Consider the following 19,598-nt stretch of genomic DNA (forward strand, 5'->3'; position numbering starts at 1 on the left):
AAGCCGTTGAATTTCCCCTCTCTCCATTTGAAGCCGTTCCCCCTTGCCCTGTCACCCCAGTTCCTCAGGAATTATCCCTCTCGTTTGCTGGCGATCCTGGGGTGCCCTGTGCACAGCCAGGAGCCGGACTGGCTCATCCTTGTGGGTCCAGTCCAACTCAGCATATTCTGCAGCTCTGTGACTATTTATAAGTGCCTGGAGAGGCATGACGAGGAGAAATGACTTCAAAATCAAAGAGGGAAGGCTCAGACTGGATTTTCTGTGACGGTGGGGCGGCCCTGGAAGCACCCGAAGCCCGGCTGGGCACAGCACCCACCCGAGCCTCTCCACCGCGAACGCTGCGGCTTTAAGGAGGCGGTCGGGGCGTGTGCCCGGCCCGTCATGCCGCTCGGGGGGCCGGGCCGCTGCCGAGTGCCGGCGGTGCCGCCATGTACCGCCTGTGCCGGCTGTCCCTGTCGCTGTCCCCGTCGCTGTCCCCGCTGCTGTCCCCGGTGCCCCCGCGCTGCGCCCCCCGCCCCGCCTGGGCCGCGCTCCCGCCGGGGCCGGGCCCGCGCCGCGCCAGCGCCAAGGTACGTGAGGGGAGCGCTGAGGGGCCGCGCCGGGCGCCCGCAAACCGCTCCTTCGGCTTTTTTTTTTTTTTTTTTTTTTTTTTTTGGGGGTGGCCTTTAAAGTTTTGTTTTTTGTGGAGGTATCTTCACCTCCGCCCCTCTCGCATCAGTCAATTGTGGGATCAATAAATCGTGTTTATGCCGGGTTGTTGTCTACATCGTGGCGACAGCTGCGTGTTGCTTGCTGTCAACAGTTCTTCCTTTGATCAGCTCATCCATTAAGGGTGGTTTATAGAAGTTAAACGCTGGATCTGTTCCATTACTGAGCTGTTATTAAGCGGTACCAGGTGGGCTTGCAGTGCCCCTGCTTAGCCCTGGAGCCACCAGCTGTGCTCAGAGGAGTCACAGGGTGAAGCTGAGCTGTGGGTGGAAGCAAACAGCTCTCACACCTCCTGTCCTGGCTCCGGCAGCTGTGTGGGTGTGCCTCGGCACACGTTTGGATCTAATAATCTGCTTTTAATAACGAAACCTGAGTTGTGTAAGGATTTACACCGAGCTCGGTGCATTCCTTTGACAGGAATAGTTGGGAGAAGGGAGCTTGTCTGGGCTGATGTGGGAAAGAAGGAGTTACTGTCTTCCCAAATCACCCTGTGTGCGAGGCACTTCTTTCACTGTTTCAGCTAACTGTAGTATGATCTTATGTGTAATGCTAAGAAATGCTTTTAATTGTTTTCTCTTTAGGATGCAGGTGAACCCCTCAAAAAGACAGCCAATGATCTCAGTGCTGAAAACAAGAAACTCAACAAGTCCCAGCAGCTGAAACAAATTTTTAAAGAATATGGTGCTGTCGGGGTTTCCTTCCATGTTGGAATTTCCTTAGTATCTCTGGGAATCTTCTACCTGGCTGTGTCAAGGTGAGGTTTGTACAGCTGTCTGTCACCCCTAGGTAGTGGTAAGAGTAAAATACATTAACTATTGTGCTTCTCTCTGACTGGAGACAGGCACTTTATGCCTATTGGATCTATAAGGTACCTCCTGAATTTTGAGTGTGGATGGGTCCATAAATGGACCTGATTTCCCATCAGGGATGAGACAAGAGAGTTGTACATTTTGCACACGTTCATCACCAGGGAAAACAGCAGACACAGCACCAACATAACTGACCGGGCAGAAAATGTATTTGTTTTGCAGATATCTTTTGTTCTTGCTTGGTCTGGAGAGATAGAGCCATGCAAAAGTGCTGGGGCTTAGAGATAAACATATTCTTCTGGGTGTTGAACACAGTTTGTGCAGTTGAACTGCAGAAAATAACAGCCACTAGAACAGGATTGGAGTGCAAATGCGAGAGAACCATGCAGGAGTCAGGTGGGGAATTGTGTGTGTGGCTTTGTGGGAATGCATGAGGTATTCCAGCTGAGGAGACAGGGGAATGTGTTGTTACCCCAAAGATTCCCTGCTGACTTTAGTGGGAATATGTTAATGCCTGATTTCTCCTGTTTACTACATTGCGGCTCAGGGTGACAACATTTTTTTCCTCTAGGTATGGTTGAATCCCTAATGAAATCTGCTGTGTCTATATTAATGAATTCAGTGGATAATGCCCGTTTGGGATCCTTGACACTTCACTTGCTTGTATAATTTGCCATTTTGTACACCTGTGTTAGAACACTAAGCCTAACAAGTGTCAGAATTCGAGAAACCTCATTTGGTTTGCATTGCTCTGTGCTTAGGAGATAAATTCCCCCAAGGCACAGAACAGAGTTTGATGTCAAATTTCAGAGGATTGAAATTCCAACACAAATCCACAGTAACTTTTTAAGAGTTACTTTGAATAGAAATTTTCCCTCTGAAGGCCGAGTGGGGGTTGTGACAGGTTAAATTTCATGGAAACACCCCAGGAGTTGGTGTGTTTTGGCTCTGCTAAGGCGCTGTCTGTCCCCTGTCCGCAGCGGCGTGGACGTGAGCGCGGTGCTGCTCCGGCTGGGTTTCAGCGAGGCGTCCCTGCAGTCCCGGGTGGCAGCAGGCACCAGCACCTTCGTGCTGGCCTACGCCGTGCACAAGCTCTTCGCCCCCGTGCGCATCAGCATCACCGTGGTGTCCGTGCCCTTCCTCGTGCGCTACTGCCGCAAGGCCGGCCTCTTCAAACCCCCCGCCTCCAGCCCCTGAGCCCCCTGCCTCCTCCTGCTCCACGGGCTCTTCGGGTGCAAAGCTTCCTTCAGACACTGCTCTGGGCTCAGGTTGATCTCATCCCGCGTTTCTTGCTGGTTCTTTCAGGTAAATGTCGCTGGGAAAAGTGCTGTCCTTGTGTCCTTCCCCTTTTGCCACTTATTCTTAGGAGAAACCTGTTCAAACGGGCTCTGGTTTGCACTTCAGGTGGGAACATAAGTGCTTGACAACGAGCACAGTTCTGGGTCTTTGTAATCCAGCTTTTGGAGCCTTCATTTTTTTTCTTTTCAAAACAGAATCATAGCATTCATTTATTACTGAGTAGCTACTTTTTACTGAGTATTACTCAGTAGCTAAGAAACTGAGATTCTCTTTCCAGCAGAACAAACATCTCACTACCTGGGTAATTCTCTTGATATTGGAATCTAAACTGGCAGGTGGGTGTTTCTTTTGCTAGAAGAGGCTTTTATTATAGTCCTTGCAGTACAACACAGGCACTGAAATCCCTTCAGTAGGAGTATCCTTGTGATTAATTATTGAAGTCATAATTGGTTTAGTCACAATAGGTGAAGCACTGTTCTAAAACTACGTGCAGTGCTTCCATAGTCCAAGATTTTATTGTTTGAAAATGTGCCAGCTTTACTAAAGTCCTTTTGTTTTTTAAATATCTGTAGACTCAGAAGAAATCCTGAGTCTGCTGTAATCAATGTAACCAGAATTACCTATGTAAATACTCCAAAGAGCATCAAGGCAGGGAGAAGCTGGAGGGTTTGAATATTTTGAAATCTGGATTTGTACTGGAAACACACTTTGTTTTTTAAACTTCAAACTCACCCAAGCAGCTTTCTTCTCCTGTGTGTGTAACTCCAATCTGCACCTGAAGTCCAAACATTGCAATTCTCAGCTTCCCAGGAAGAATTCCTGTGCTTTGGGCTGAGACTGGTGAGTGTAGCAGTGATCACACACAACTCTGATTTAACTCAGAGCAGGAAAACAGCCTGATGCTTTTGATTTCTGCTAAAGTTTAGTAAATAGAGGAAGAAAGGGTGGAGTTTTGATGAGAGTTGGCTGAGGGAGGAAAGGAGGAGCAAATAACTTCCTGTTATGAGCAGCCTCTTGCCTCATCTCAGCCAGAACATTAAATTGCACCTTAACTCCTTCCCCCCATAAAGTCCCAGGTTTCATCTGGACCAAGGATAAGAATTCCAAAATAACTCCGAGGCAGCTTTGTTTACGTCAGTTCAAATAATTTCTAAGCAGCATGTTTTGTCTTAAATGCAATAGAGAAGGAATATTCAAAGGTTCTTTTTCAATACCATATGTAAAGCTGAAGTAATTTAAAATAAATGTACCTAAAAGTCAGTAGAAGGCACCAGCACTAAAGTTTTCTTGCTGTAAAGAAACAGCTTCATATAAATTATGGCTAGAATTCTGATTACTTATATGGCTGTATAAACTACTGGCAGTTTGTTTAGATAAAGTTTTTTTGCAAAGTATATTTTAACTTAATTCGAGAATATATTTTGAATTCTGGAATCCTTGCTTGTAGAAGGATCATTTTTTAAAATTGTAAAATAGCAAAGTCTTATTCTAAAAAGATAATAAACTGCTTTCTCTTAGTTTGCTTGAAGTGTTTTACTGGAAAAGAGTTGGTCTTGATTGTGGTGGACCCTTGGTCCCTTTTCAGGACTGTCTTACAAACATCTGCTGTTGTTACTTGCTGTGACATAACATCATCTGAAAATACTTCTGAGAGAAAGGGCTTGAAAATGTTACCAGATGGGAGATCTTTGAATAAATTCATTGGAAAATGAACAGAGCCAAGCTCTCAATAAACCCAGCAGGTGAAGTAGCAGCACATGTGGTATTTACCTTGTAATCTTAATTTGGGATTGTGGGATGGTGAATGACTGTGTGGTACCAGCACTTGGAGCTTCCTTTTTGACAGAGGTGGGGATTATCCATTGGGAATTCACCTCCAGGACCAGGAGTTCAGCTGTGCTGGAGCCAAGCAGTGCCACAGGCAACCTCACCCTGCTGGGTGTAGTATAACAACTCTTTATTTTACAAATTGAGTGCTCACATTTAAAACTAGAGACAAAACTAATTGCCACATCATTTTTAGAACATTTGAAAAGGCATTCACGTGCTCAGTTTCAGGTTAAACCACAGGTCGGACACCCTGAGCAGCCCAGGGAGGGAGGAGCAGGCTCTCCAGAATATTGCACTGTTCCACAAGCCAGAACTTCCTTGTGGTGGAACAACGAACCATTTTCAGCACAGGAGCCTCCAACAGCTTCATTCTTACATCAGCAAACCTGGCCCACGTGGAACTGAGTTCAAGTAATTCAATATTCCACCAGCTCCAGCTAGAAGTGAAATAATCTTACGCTGCAATTCGAGTTTAAGACACCAGCCAACCCAAGGATTTGCATCCCCAATTGCCACTAGACTCCCAAGACCTGCTTTTCCTATTGTAAGCATTACAGTAGTCACAGTACAAGGCTCTTCTTGCTGATCCACAAGTCACCCTCCTCAAACTATGTTTTGGATGGGGCAGCTCCATCACTCTTCCTGCTGGTGGGAGTCTTGGTGGAGTTGGCTGTGATCCAGGGGTGGAGCAGAACATCCTTCAGGGGCAGGCGATGGAAGGGGTTGTGCTTCAGGAGCCTGGAAATCAAATCCCTCGCGCCTTCCGTGACAAACGGAGGAAACTTGAATTCCACCTAAGGAAAAAAGGATTAAAAATCATGCAAAAGTTCTTTAGTAATAACCAAATAACAGAACCAAAGGGCTCTATTTAACCTCTGAGTTACACCCTGAAAGCTGTGCCAGCCTTGCAGGCCCTGCACCCTTTCTGCCTACTGAGATGAAATCAAATTGTTTTGATTTGATCAAGCTTCTCCCTGCTTGTGTATTTGTGTATTACAGTGTTTGTTTTTATGATGCTTCAAACTTAAGTTTGCTGAAACCTTTCTAGAACTAAAAGCATCACCCAGCTAATCCAGATAAGCATGGCACTTACCCTGGAAATAGCTTTGTAGGTTTCCTGATAGCTTTGTGTTTCAAAAGGTGGTTTCCCTACAAGGAATTCATAGCAGAGAACGCCCAGGCTCCAAATGTCCACCTTTTCATCGTGTGTTCTTCCCTCTATCATTTCAGGAGGCAGGTAGTCAAGTGTCCCACAGAGAGTTGTTCTCCTGAAGAAAAGTCCAAGTTAATTATTGATTAAGATAATTAGAGGATCTATTTCAAGAGCCAGATAAGAACTAATGCTGGCAATCATCTGTACCTCAGTGCAGTTCACCTCAGTGGACTCAGCACCACCAGGAGAGCAGGGAAAGAAGAGCCAGCAGGACATTTTCCATTTCTGGAAGTATCTCAGTCCCTGCAGTCAGTCAGTCTCAGCTCCTGTCTTCACCCCACTTACCAGAACAAATCTGTTCCTCCCTTGTCAGGTGCAATTTCCCACTAAGAAATAACCAAATTGCCAGTGTAATGTGTGAGTCCAGGTGCAGGTCTGTCCTCTCAGGGACCACAGTAACCCTACACACCAAGCTCCCTTTCAGGGCCAGCAAGGTTTGAACTAAAAACCAGGATAACAACACTCCTCTGTCACTCCAGTTGCCTGTTAGGACCGGAGTTGTAGCGGCCTTTTCCCCCAGTATTCCAAAAAGTTCCCTGTACCTCCATTCCACCACTGTGTGACACAGAAACTGAAAATACAGAAAGATTTCACTGAATTCTCACCTAGAAGAGGGAGCGTGCACAGACCACCCAAAATCAGCAATTTTTAATTCTCCATTTGATCCCAGCAGCAAGTTCTCTGGCTTGATGTCTCTATGGATGACACGCTTGGAGTGACAGTACGAGAGGGCATCTGCCAGTTCTGTGATGTACTGGGTGCAGAAAGAACAATCTTTAACACATTGTCACCTGAGTTTATCTGGCTGCAGCACAGCCTTTTTGAGGCATAATTACAGTTTTAACTTAAAGCAATTATTCCTTAACCCTTGAAGCCTGGCAATACAGGCTGTGCCTTGCAATATTAAGCAATGCTGAACATGAATTCCTGCACAGCACTAAGTCTTCCCAATTATTCCCACATGCCAACCAGCAGCTAAGGAATCTCAGTTTCCCCCAGCAGAACACAGAACTTGATCTGAAGGGCTGGCTCTGTCCTGCAGATATTCCAGATACCCAGGGGAATGGAGAGGAAGCTGGAACAACCTACAGTGGCAGTTCTTTGCTCATCAAACTTGGTGAGCCTCTGCAGCTCCCTGTAGACTTCTCCACGAGGTGCGTGCTCCAGGATGAGGTAGACTCTTGTCACATCGTGGAAGTAGCCATACAGTCTGAGGATGTTGGGATGCCTGCAAAGAGATTTCAGTGTTCTACTGAACAGGGTGTTTGTCCAAAACCTTTGATTTCCCTGTCCTGCTCCCCCCCAGTTTCAAGGCAAGCACGGGAATTTCAGCTCATCCGTGTTCCTTCAGCTCACAACACACAAAGAAATCTTATCAGAAAGAAGAAACCTTATCATATTGAAGGTCACTTTCTTTATTAGGATGCAAACAAAGCAGAGTAGATGTTACTAAACTTTACCTAAGATGCGATTGTATTTCCACTTCCCTCCGTAGCTGATGTTCTACTCCAGCTTCCTCAAGTTGTGTTTTAAACAGCACTTTCAGTGCAAGAATGAATTTGCTTTGTTTTTCACGTGCCAGATACACATTCCCAAATTTTCCTTTCCCCAGAGGACGACCGATTTCAAAATCATCAAGAGACCATTGCCTTCTGCAAGAGGAAAGTTAAAAGCTCAATAGTTGTGTTGGCTTTGACTCAAATTAACAGTTTATAACATTCCTGTTCAAAAGATGCTTAGTGCTCTAAACTAGATTTTAGTCTTTTAAGACACCAAGAGAATAAAGGCATTGAGATTTTTCCAAAGGAAGTTCTGAAAGCTATTTTCTTCCTTCCTGAAGCTTTTGCAGACACTACACCAACCACACTACTACAAAACGAAGACTGTTTACCAAGCTGGGCTCCTTTAGACACTCCTACCCCAGACACATCACCAGGGCATGGCAAAACAATTCCAGGTTGCCATAAACAAATCCAATTTCATCCCAGATTAGACTCCAGCCTCCTGCCCAGATGAAGGAAGCTTTGTTTTCAGGAGTACATCTCGTGATAGCAGCAGCTATCAGTGTTCTTCCATGGCAAGAGCTACTCTGCATTTAGCCCAAAGTTTTCTTTAGATTCCAGCGAGTCCTTGTTCCTGACAATTATCAGGGCAAAGGCAGCTTTCCTCGTGTTGTGTCTGCAAAACGTGGGGGTCACCAGGCTCCACAGCCAAGGGAACTCCAGCCAGAATTACCTAGAATTTAGCCATAAAACTTACTTTTTAGTCTCCTCACTTTTCTTTTTGGTATCTTCAGTTTTCTTCTTAGTAGTCTCTTCCGTTTTCTGTTTAGAGGCGCTTTCTGTTTCAGGATTTTTAACTGTGTGTAGAGAAGGAAATCAGTGTATGAACCAGACCCACAAACACACACATGGGAACACATCTAACCCCTGTGCATCATCTGAATCAGCTCCTAGATCCCACTCAGTTGTATTTTAAGCAACCTAGCATAACTGACTGCTAGGAAAGAATGCTGACAAAATATAATTTTAAAACCTTTCTGAGAATAAAAACCCATGAGATCTTTCCCCCTCCCCAAATAAAAGTATTCTTGTGCACAAATCTTGGAAAAGCTGTGAGGTCTGAATGCCAATTGCGTCAACTCCCAGCTGGCTGCTGAGAACCTGGAAGATTTTCACACCATATTGGCTCTAAGTGGTTAATTTAGAGATAAATTCACAAGGACAGTGCAGTAACACCCAAGGTGAACCATGTGCTGCTCTTCTGTTTGGGAGCACAACCAGGAGCCTCCCTCCAGGACTGCAGCAGCTTTAGGAGTATCCTGGGTGTCATAGCTGTGTAAATCATGCTCAGAATTACCAGGTGCTGCAGCCGGGGGAGGTTTTTCACCGCTCTTGCTTGCAGCCTGAGGCCTCACAGTCGCCTGCTGGGAAGGTTTGGGTCGGAGCTGCTGCGTGGTTTGGCTGCTGGGCAGTTTTTGGGTTGACGGCGCTGATTTTTGGGGTTGCACGGGAACTCTCTGGGCGAAGTTTGCAGGACACAGAACACGGGCTGGAGCTCCGCTGGTCAGTAACCGGCTCTGGGCTGAGGGCTGGGCCACGGGGACGCGTTTGGGGACATCCCCGATGGCGTTTGCCACCTGCAAAGGGAAACGAGAACGTGTTCACTGTGAAGCAGCACACCCGAATCTTCATGGCCCCATTTAGGGTGACAAAACCACACAAAGCACTTAACAGAACACTGACAATCGTGTATTCAGGGGGTGATTAAAAGCAAATTTTGCTTATGCTGTTTCAAAATCTTACCCGGCCTATTTGGTTTTGTGTAAACTAGTGAGAAACCTGTATTTCTAAATGGAAAAAATGCACAATCGGGGTGATCCTGACCCCGCTGCACGTGTATCAACAGTGACATTGACACAGTGCTTGCTTTTAAAAACTGTATCTAAAATAACTTGATTACACTCACTCGCTTTCTCTTTAAAGGCTCTTAGATACTTAATATATAAGGAGGATTTCCCCATTTAATAAGATATGCTAATATTAATAATAATATTAAAAGTCAGCTCTAGGCTCTGATTGTTCCCAGAGAAAGCTACTGAAAGATAAATCACTAGTTGAAACCTGTAGCTAATAAGTGAGGAGGAGAAACGCACCCACCAAATAGAAACTAAAAACTGCCACTCCCTGAACCGACCAGAATTATAATGGCTAACTCCCAGGCAGCGAGACCAACGATGCAGCACAGGAAACCGCTCAGGAAGACCAACATAAACCTCGTGTTTAATACTTTTACCTTGGCAGCGCGGCCGGGATACGCAGCGTGGTTCTCCTTCATGTTCTTGTCCATAGCGCCAGAGCGGGAGCGGCACGTTCGGCTCGGGCTGTGGGCGAGAAGGAGCCAACGGGGCTCAGCGAGCGGATCGCAGGCAGTCCCGCGTCCCTTATCAATTATCACTCTGTATCGATAGCGATCCCTTATCAATACCCCCCTGCCCGCCCGCCCGCCCATGGACCCAGGCCCCGGCGCTCACCGCGGACCCGCCGCCTCAGGGCCTGTGCAGCTGTTTGAATTCAAACCGCCGCGCCTTAAATACCCCTTTAAACCCCCGCCGCCCGCCATTGGCCGCCCTCCCGCGCCCCGCGCACGCTGATTGGTTTCTCCCGCGGGCGGCCCGCCCTCCCATTGGCTGCCGGGCGCGCTCCGCCGCGCCGCGAGGGGCGCACCCGCCGCGCCCGCCCGTGGGCCGGCGTTGTCGGCGCGCGGCGCGTTACGCACTTTGCGTAGCGCCGCGCCCCCCGGCGCGCGCCGCCCGCGCACTTCCCGCCGGCCGAGCCGCCGCTTCCGCTACGCAAATCGCGTAACGCGCCGCGCTCCCACCTGTGGCCGCCGCCGCCTCCGCTCCGCTCCGTGCCCCGGAGCGCCGCCAGGTCAGTCCCGCTCCCGCCAGACCCCCCCCGAGACACCCCCACCCACCCCCGGGCCAGGCCGGGGAGCGGCGCTGCTGCCACCGCGCGAGGGGCCGAGCGCCAGCGGGGCCATTGTGTGGGTGCCCCCCCGGACGGGCCGAGCAGGGCCGGAGCCTCCCGGTGCGTCCCGGCCGAGCGGCCCCGGGCAGCGCCACGTGCCGCCAGCGCTTCAGGGCGAGTGCCGAGTGCGAAGGCACCGCCCGGCCCGGCCCGAGCGACGCGCGGACCCCTCGCGGCTCGGCCCCCGGCAGCGCCCGGCCCCGCGCGGCTCCCGAGGAGGCGCCGGGACAGCGGCAGCGCGGCCCGTGAGGAGCGCACGGCGAGCGCGGCGTGAGGCGCGGCTGCCCCGGAGCCCGCGGGTCCCTGCGAGGCGCCGCGGAGCGAGGAAAACTCCAATCGGCGCTTGGGGCTTGTGAAGAACTGCGAGCCAAGGCAACTTTTCACTGTCTCCGCGGTGCTGAAAACAAGAGCGGAGGAGACCCTGTTTGTGTGTGTTGGTGTTTACAAGTGGTTCAGGATAGGTAAAAAGAAGATGTCGGGTCGCCGTGTCGCTGCAGCGTGTGACAGACGACAGCTGCCCCGGGGCATGGCGAGCATGGCAGCCCCGCTGCTCGACCCGCGCCCGCTCCGGCTGCCCTTTCTCGAGGCTGACGTGAGTAGGACTCGGGGAAGGGACGGTTTGCGCTGGGGACGGGGCCGGGCCCGCCCGCAGCGCCGGGCAGCAGCGCCAGCCGCTTAATTCCCAGCCCGTTCACGTCGCCGTGTTTGGGATCCGGGGTCTGGCGGAAGCGGCGCTCCGGAGCTTTGCGGCTGCGACACAAAAGAACCCCCGGGCTCCCCCCGCGCCCGGTGGGGGCCGGGCCCGCGCCGCGCCCCCGCCCGCGATCCCGCCCCGAGCGCGGCCCTGCGGCCTCCGCCGAGGCCCCGCCGCCCCCGGAAGGGGGGAACGGGAATGGGGAGAGGCATCCCCGGAAGGGGGAGCGAGGGGATGGACCCTCGGGATCCCGGGAGAGGGAGGAATGGGGGAGCGGCCCCCGGGATCCCTGGAAGGGGAGGAGTGGAGAGAAGGGACCCCCGGGATCCCGGAGGGGAGACTGGGGGGCGGGACCCCCGGAAGGGCAGGAATGGCGAGAAGGGACCTCGGAAGGGTGAACGGGGAGAAGGATCTGGGGATCCCCAGCGGGGAGGGAATGGGGATCGGGGACCCCCGAAGCGGGACGGGGATGGGACCCCCGCCATGTCCCCACCCCGGGGGGGGGGGGGGTGTCCCGCCTCCCCGCCACGTGACACGGGTGGGGGGGGTGTAGGGGGTGTGGCGGTCACGTGACGCCGCCCCGTTGTGTCGCCCCCCCCCAAGAGCCGCCTCCCATCGATGTGCGGGCGCTCGATGCAGCAGCCTTCGCGGAGGAGCGTCCTGCGGGCCCGGCCGCCCCCGCCGCTGCCGCCGCCGCCGCTCGATGCGCTCCGCGCTCCCGCCGCCATCTTAGGGGCAGAGCGCGGGCGGCAGAAGGAAGGCTCGGTACGTACCGGGACCGCCGGGGCCGCGCCGCCCGCGGCTCCGGCACCGCCCCGCGCGGGGCTCCGGGCCGCCCGCGGCCGGCGGGAGGGCGGGGAGGGCGCGGGGCCCGCGCGGGGCGGGCGGCGCGGCCGGCGCGGTGCTGTCCTGCGCGCCCCGTGCATCCATCCATCGGAGCCCGGGCCCGCCGGCAGCACCGGCCGGCTCGTTCGGCTCCTGCCGCAGCGCTGCTGCCGGCTCTGGTGCTGCCCAGCACGGTCCGGCTCGGCTCGTGGCCGAGATTTTCATTTACACAGCAAACAAGCGCAACAGGTTTTTCCTCCCCTCTTCCTTTCCCTTTTCTCTTCCTCCCTTTTCTCCACTCTCTTCCTCCCTTTTCTCCACTCTCTTCCTCCCTTTTCTCCACTCTCTTCCTCCCTTTTCTCCACTCTCTTCCTCCCTTTTCTCCACTCTCTTCCTCCCTTTTCTCCACTCTCTTCCTCCCCTTTATCCTGCCTATTTCTCCCCCTTCTCCCTTCCCATTCCCTTTCTCCCATCTTTTCCTCCCATTTTCCTTCCGTTTCTCCTGCTTTTTCTTCCCCGTTTCCTCGTTCTCTCCCTTTTTCCTCCTCTTTCTCCCCCGCTTTCCTCCTCCATCTCTCCTTTTCACCAAAACCACAGCAATATTCGGTGCCAGCCCTGAGATTCGTTCCAGGTGGTTTCATGCAACTCTCTTGTATGTGATTTTTGTTCTTCATTCCAGGCCCCCCCAAGGCAGTCCCTGCTCACAATGTATAGGACAAAAGTCAGTTTGAAAGACCGTCAGCAACTTTACAAACTGATAATTAGTCAGCTGCTCTATGATGGATACATCAACATTGCCAATGGCTTGATAAATGAGATCAAACCACAGTCTGTCTGTGCACCCTCTGAACAACTGCTGCACCTAATTAAGTTAGGTAAGCCAGAGTCAAAAGCTGACATAAAAGTCTAGTTTCTAATTCCCCAGTGAATTAAGAGGTTGGTGTCACTGGAAAGACACTTTTGATGCAAAGGTGGTGTCTGGTAATAGCACAGCACTTGTACATTTGGGTACAGCCTTTGCCTCTGTGGGGTTTTTGAGGGGCATTCCTGTTTCATTAACAACAAACCACATGGCTGATGTTGCCCAAATCTGTTTGAACTCCCCTAAGGACACTCAGGGTTCTGGGTGAGTGTTTTGACCTTCTCAGAACATCCCAGTAAACGGGATCACTGAGCCAACAGTTTTGAAGGAAAATCTCACCCTCACAGTTCTGCTGACTTCAGAAATAAATAATTTCTATCTGGTTGTTCCTGATAGTGTTGGAGAGGGAGCAAATCCTTCCATTGGCAATCTTTGCTGGCTTTTATATATCAGTCCCCAGGAAACAGCTTCACCCTGTGGGGTCTCAGCAGGGCTGACACCTGTTCTGTCCCTGTGCTTCCCTCTGTAAGTGCTGCAGTGTAGGGAGGACAGGGAAAACCCTGAGCTGCTGCTGGAACAAGCTGGCCAAGTCCTGAAGATCTCTGGCCATGGCAGTGTGTAACTCAGCTGGTTCTGCCTGAACTAGCTGAGTTCTGAGGGTATAAATCCATGAAGCTCTGTGTCTGTTTGAAATATAAATTCTAGACTTGAAATGAGAGGTGAAAGCAGCAAAAAGATCACCACTGGGCTGAAAACTCCTGTGTCTGCCCTGTTGCCACTTCCAGTGCTGAACTCTCTGGTCTGTAGCTGCATCCTGGAAATAAAGATAAAAGTCTGAAGTGGGCTTGAAGACCAGCGAATTTTTTCCCTTGCAGTGCTGGAGTAGTTTGCCTTTGGTGCAGTAAAACAGGGGAAGAATTAGTAAATGTTTTGGCTGTTTTCTTTAAAACTCGTGTAACAGTGTTGGGGCTTGTTGCTGACCGGTGTCTGATTCTCAGTGATTTATCAGCACTTCCCAGTCTTCACTGGGATATTCCCAGTGTGAATCAGGAGCTGTGCCTGCAGCACAGCCCAGCTCTCATTCACTTCTCCCGGTGCTGTGTGACCAAACCTGCTCCACCAGCCCAGCTCTGCCCTGGGGCTGCCTTTCCCAAATCCTTCCCCAGGCCGTGGCGGGCTGTGAGGAGCGGGCTGTGAGGAGCGGGCTGGCAGCCCTGAGCGCCCCGTGTGTCCCCAGGCATGGAGAACGATGACAGTGCCGTGCAGTACGCCATCGGCCGCTCCGACACCGTGGCACCGGGCACCGGCATCGACCTGGAGTTCGACGCCGACGTGCAGACCATGTCCCCCGAGGCGTCCGAGTACGAGACCTGCTACGTGACGTCCCACAAGGGGCCCTGCCGCGTGGCCACCTACAGCAGGGACGGGCAGCTGATCGCCACGGGCTCGGCCGACGCCTCCATCAAAATCCTGGACACCGAGAGGATGCTGGCCAAGAGCGCCATGCCCATCGAGGTGAGGGGTTGTAACCACCCTGGGAATGCTGTCCATGCCATGGCCTTTGGGGTAACGGATTGGAATCACTCTGGGAATCATCCTGTCCATGCCGTGCCCTTTGGGATAATGGATTGGAATCACTTTGGGAATCATCCTGTCCATGCCATGGCCTTTGGGGTAACGGATTGGAATCACCCTGGGAATTCTGTCCATGCCGTGCCCTTCGGGGTAATGGATTGGAATCACTCTGGAAATCCTGTCCACGCCATGCCCTTTGGGGTAATGGATTGGAATCACTCTGGGAATCCTGTCCATGCCATGCCCTTTGGGGTAACGGATTGGAATCACCCTGGGAATTCTGTCCATGCCCTTTGGGGTAAGGGATTGTAATCACTCTGGAAATCCTGTCCATGCCATGCCCTTTGGGGTAATGGATTGGAATCACTCTGGAAATCCTGTCCATGCCATGCCCTTTGTGGTAATGGATTGGAATCTGGGGATCCTGTCCATGCCATGCCCTTTGGGGTAACGGATTGGAATCACCCTGGGAATTCTGTCCATGCCCTTTGGGGTAAGGGATTGGAATCACCCTGGGAATTCTGTCCATGCCCTTTGGGGTAAGGGATTGTAATCACTCTGGGAATCCTGTCCATGCCATGCCCTTTGGGGTAATGGATTGGAATCACTCTGGAAATCCTGTCCACGCCATGCCCTTTGGGGTAATGGATTGGAATCACTTTGGGAATGCTGTCCATGCCATGCCCTTTGGGGTAAGGGATTGGAATCTTGGAATCCTGTCCATATCATGCCCTTTGGGATAATGGCTTGTAATCACTTCAGCAGGTTTCTCCATGCCATGTCCATTGAGATAATTAATTGTAATCACTCTGGGAATCCTGTCCAAGTCACGCCCATTGGGATAATGGATTGTAATCACTTTGGGAGTTCTCTCCATGCCATGTCTGTACCTTGTGGCCTCAGTGGGCTGGACTAAATTCCAGCAGCTGCTCCTAAGTCCCTTTGAAGGAAGCAGAACCAGGGCAAGGACACTGGTGTCACCCCCGGCAGCAGGGAGAGAACTGAGCCAGAAGTGGCTTCTGCTGGGTGTTGATGGTGGCTGTATTGACTGAGCACAGTTCATGTTAAACCCACGTGTGGCCTCTGCAGCCCTCATGGCCACCCATGTTTTCACTGGGTATTTCAGAACTGTTTCACATTGATTTGCTTTATTTTTCTCCAAGGCAGTTATCAGGTGGCAATGAAAAGTGGGATATTTTTGCACAGAGCACACACCAAATTCTCAGCAGAGAGCTGCAGTTTCAGTGCAGCTTCTCCTGATTCTTCCAACAGTCAGTGTTTTGCTTTGGGCTGTCTATGTAGTTGATATTTTCTTGCACCATTTCTCTGTCACTGAAGTCGTTTGTCCTTGAGCCAAGTTGTTTTGACCTTCATAAAGACACAGGAATCTTATTTGTTGACCTATAAAGGCCTTCAGATTACCAAGGGAACAGATTGTGTGCCTGGTCGTCTCAGAAACGAGCTGCTGTTCAGCCACTCTGGCAAGCCTAAAACCTACTTTTCCTGTCAAAAACCTGCTTTATTTTCCACCAGCAACGTGTTGAACGTTCTTTGTAGGTCATGATGAACGAGACAGCACAGCAGAACATGGAGAACCACCCTGTGATCCGCACTCTGTACGATCACGTGGATGAGGTGACGTGTCTAGCTTTCCACCCAACAGAACAGATCCTGGCTTCTGGCTCAAGGGACTACACTCTGAAATTGTTTGATTATTCTAAACCTTCTGCCAAAAGAGCCTTCAAATACATCCAGGTGAGATGCTGCAGCCAAAGCTCAGATGTTGGCGTGCTGAGGTGTTGTGAGCTGGGCTGGGCCTCAGGGGTTAGGGGCACACAGGTACAACATCTGCAGACATTACTGTGTCTTAATTCTGTGCCTCATGGACACTTGTATTCAAATCTAGAGCCTGTCAGCTTTTTACTCATGAGACCAGCTCTAATCTGAATTAACTTGGAGCTCAGTTCTGGATGAGCGTTTGGGATTAGGTGTGGTGGTGGCCTTGGGGAATGTGATATCCCAAAATAAGGGGGCACTGCAGGCTGCAGGACAAAAACTACAATACAGCCACGGGCAGCCTGTCATTTCAATCCCACAGGAAACATTTCCCAGTTTGTGCTGATAATTCATTTTTTAGCACTTCACCACCCCCAGCACCGACCCTTCCATTTCAGCTTTTCCCCTTCCTCACCCCGCCATACATTTTTATCCCGACAGGAAGCAGAGATGCTGCGCTCCATTTCCTTCCACCCCTCTGGGGATTTCATCCTGGTGGGCACCCAGCACCCAACCCTGCGTCTGTACGACATCAACACCTTCCAGTGCTTCGTGTCCTGCAACCCCCAGGACCAGCACACGGACGCCATCTGCTCCGTCAACTACAACGCCAGCGCCAACATGTACGTGACAGGCAGCAAGGACGGCTGCATCAAACTCTGGGATGGGGTCTCCAACCGCTGCATCACCACCTTCGAGAAGGCGCACGACGGAGCTGAAGTCTGCTCTGCTATTTTTTCTAAAAATTCCAAGTATATCTTGTCCAGTGGGAAAGACTCTGTGGCTAAGCTCTGGGAGATATCCACTGGCCGGACGCTGGTGAAGTACACAGGTATGTGGCAGGTGACCTTCCAGATACCTTCTCTTGCAGGTGCTGAGCCGTGGCAGGGCTGGAAATACTGTCAGAAAATAATAACTCCTCAAGGCAATGGAGAAACTGCTGATCTGAGGATAAATTGCCCAAGAGTTTTGGGAACATTTCCATTAGACCAATTCTAGAAGAGAAGCTGTGATTCTGTGTGTCAGTGTAAACATATTTTAGTCTGAGTAGATTTTGGAGCATTTTCTGACATTATTACTCACTCCATTGTTCTGGAGGGAAGTTATCACTGAATTGGGAAAAAGTAAGAAGGAACACTGAAGCTATTTCAGGGCAGTTGATTTAACCATTAACTCTGTCTCTATAGCCGTGGCAGTACTCTGAAATGTACCTACAGCTCGTTTGTTCCCTTTTTGGTGTATTCTTTTCCAAGGATGCAGTTGTGTGCAAGGTAGTCATCCTTAGAGCATGCTGACTCCTTGCTTGGATCTCAGCAGGATTTAGGGAATAACGAAGGCTGTGGAAGCCTTACATGTGCCAGCAGCAGTGATGTGCTTAAGCTGTAAGAGCACAGAAGATGCTGGAAATGGTGTGTGTCAGCTTTTGGGGTTTGTAGGTGCCTTTTTGCAGCCCAGCTGTGCTGCTGGTGGCCACCAGGGAGCAGCACGTTCCCGGGAAGCTGGCGGATCCCGGGGAGGATCTGTGCAGTGCTCAGGGTCTGCGGGAAACACGTTTTATCTGAAGGTGTGGCCAGGGTAGGTCACACAACGGGTGCTGTGTGATAAATACACTGAGAAGCCCCCAAGGACCCTGTGGGTTCTCCTCCCCGTGTTCCTTCTGCTTGGTCACAGCTGAAAACCTCGTGCAAAAATACAAGGTAAAAACACTCCTGTAGGTAAAGGGTTGGACATGGCACAGCTGGAGTAGGTATTCCTTCTGTCCCCTAAGGAATTTTAGGATATCTACATGGAGAGCAGCAGGAATTTCCCCATGGAAGGGGCGGTCAGGCCTTGGCAGGAGGGTTGGAGTCCCCACCCTGGAGGTGTCCAAGCAACACTGGGACATGGCACTCAGTGCCCTGGGCTGGGGCACAGGCTGGCCTCAAATCCTACACAAGAATATTCATTATTGCATCGCCTGCAGCTTGTGCTTGAACAGCAGAGAAAATGCAGCTCCTTTGTAGAAAATTGCTACTCTGAGCTATTGAAAGCCTGCTGAAAGTGCCTGTTTTGCTGCCCGTGTTTAGGTGCCGGTCTGAGCGGCCGCCAGGTGCACAGGACTCAGGCCGTGTTCAACCACACCGAGGACTACGTGCTGCTGCCCGACGAGAGGACCATCAGCCTGTGCTGCTGGGACTCGCGCACCGCCGAGCGCAGGAACCTGCTCAGCCTGGGCCACAACAGCATCGTGCGCTGCATCGTGCACTCGCCCACCAACCCCGGCTTCATGACCTGCAGCGACGACTACAGAGCGCGCTTCTGGTACCGCAGATCCACCACGGACTGAGGGGCTGCCCCCAGGGCTGCCCCTGCTTCTGGTACCGCAGATCCACCACGGACTGAGGGGCTGCCCCTGGGGCTGCCCCCGCTTCTGGTACCGCAGATCCACCACGGACTGAGGGGCTGCCCCCAGGGCTGCCCCCGCTTCTGGTACCGCAGATCCACCACGGACTGAGGGGCTGCCCCCGGGGCTGCCTCTGGTTCTGGTACCGCAGATCCACCACGGACTGAGGGGCTGCCCCCAGGGCTGCCTCTGGTTCTGGTACCGCAGATCCACCACGGACTGAGGGGCTGCCCCCAGGGCTGCCCCTGGTTCTGGTACCGCAGATCCACCACGGACTGAGGGCACTGCCCGCTGCCCACGCCTGGTTCTGCCACACGGGGCAGCAAAACCACAAACGCTGACACTCTGCACCCCACACTAATGTTTTTATTAGTGTGTGGTTGAATTTTTTGTAAGTCATCTCTGATTACCGAAGGGAGGGCGTGGAGAATCAAGCTGGTTGCCCTCCCTGCCTGAATCACACACGGGATGAGGGGACTGTGTCCTGCTCAGAGCCAGTGTCCAGCTGTGTCCAGCTCCAGAAGGAGCCAGTTCTGCCCTGGGCTGTGTCTGTGCAATCCCACTGACCTCTGGTAGAGAGCAGATCACACAGAGAGCAGCAGAACTTGGTGTAGATACTTCTATGAAGCCTTAAGCTGCCTTCAGCCACAATCCATCATTTGTAAAGCTCTGGTTTGTATCTTTCAGTCTGGGATTTTGGTGAATTCTTTGTGTTTTTTGTTTATTGGCCAAGTAGGCCTTCAGTTCTGAGTTGTGCCATGAGAATTCAAACTGGATTTTAAATTGTTTAGACGAATTCAAGAAATGGTCTTCTAGTTCTGGTGTTGAAACCTACATTTCATCTCACCCTCTTTTGAATTTATCTTCACAAGTGGGACCTCAAAATGAATTCCTAACAGTTTTAAGGAATATCCACATTGCAACTAAAATGTCCCAGTGCTGCTGCAGGTGAGAATGAGAATAATTTTGCCTTACAGACCTTTAGTATCCTCTCAAAGAAAGAAACTTGTGCATCTGAATTTTTATATGTGTACCTCAGAAATGTCACTTCCATTGGACTGAGAAATCTTCGTCTGTCTCTGTTACACAGCACTT

General features: G+C 51.4%; 3 protein-coding genes across 6 annotated transcripts; 2 read left to right on the forward strand and 1 right to left on the reverse strand.

Annotated features, from left to right (window-relative positions):
• Window positions 1-313: 313 nt before the first annotated feature.
• Window positions 314-4,333, forward strand: FAM210B (family with sequence similarity 210 member B). Its single transcript, XM_063404209.1, has 3 exons — window positions 314-569; window positions 1,290-1,462; window positions 2,498-4,333. The coding sequence occupies exons 1-3, from the start codon at window positions 429-431 to the stop codon at window positions 2,712-2,714; spliced, it is 531 nt and encodes a 176-aa protein (XP_063260279.1). The 5' UTR covers window positions 314-428; the 3' UTR covers window positions 2,715-4,333.
• A 299-nt stretch (window positions 4,334-4,632) lies between these two features.
• Window positions 4,633-12,580, reverse strand: AURKA (aurora kinase A). Of its 4 annotated transcripts, none has more exons than XM_063404204.1 (9): window positions 11,856-12,580; window positions 9,655-9,742; window positions 8,719-8,998; window positions 8,119-8,218; window positions 7,320-7,511; window positions 6,949-7,087; window positions 6,465-6,613; window positions 5,740-5,914; window positions 4,633-5,440 (listed from the first exon to the last, which is right to left on the reverse strand). In XM_063404204.1, the coding sequence occupies exons 1-9, from the start codon at window positions 12,014-12,016 to the stop codon at window positions 5,255-5,257; spliced, it is 1,470 nt and encodes a 489-aa protein (XP_063260274.1). In that variant the 5' UTR covers window positions 12,017-12,580; the 3' UTR covers window positions 4,633-5,254. The 4 variants fall into 4 exon arrangements, with proteins under 4 accessions (XP_063260274.1, XP_063260278.1, XP_063260276.1 ...); XM_063404208.1 differs by lacking the exon at window positions 11,856-12,580 and adding an exon at window positions 10,138-10,260 and having other exon boundaries at window positions 4,634-5,440; XM_063404206.1 differs by lacking the exon at window positions 11,856-12,580 and adding an exon at window positions 9,893-10,131 and having other exon boundaries at window positions 4,634-5,440.
• On the forward strand, window positions 10,227-19,495 carry CSTF1 (cleavage stimulation factor subunit 1). The gene is made up of 7 exons (XM_063404203.1): window positions 10,227-10,980; window positions 11,686-11,847; window positions 12,587-12,782; window positions 14,007-14,284; window positions 15,902-16,099; window positions 16,562-16,952; window positions 18,187-19,495. Exons 1-7 carry the CDS (start codon window positions 10,861-10,863, stop codon window positions 18,444-18,446), a joined length of 1,605 nt encoding a protein of 534 aa, XP_063260273.1. The 5' UTR covers window positions 10,227-10,860; the 3' UTR covers window positions 18,447-19,495.
• Window positions 19,496-19,598: the final 103 nt, after the last annotated feature.

The sequence above is a fragment of the Prinia subflava genome, chromosome 8 (genome assembly GCF_021018805.1).
Source record: "Prinia subflava isolate CZ2003 ecotype Zambia chromosome 8, Cam_Psub_1.2, whole genome shotgun sequence".
Classification (NCBI taxonomy): Eukaryota; Metazoa; Chordata; class Aves; order Passeriformes; family Cisticolidae; genus Prinia; species Prinia subflava.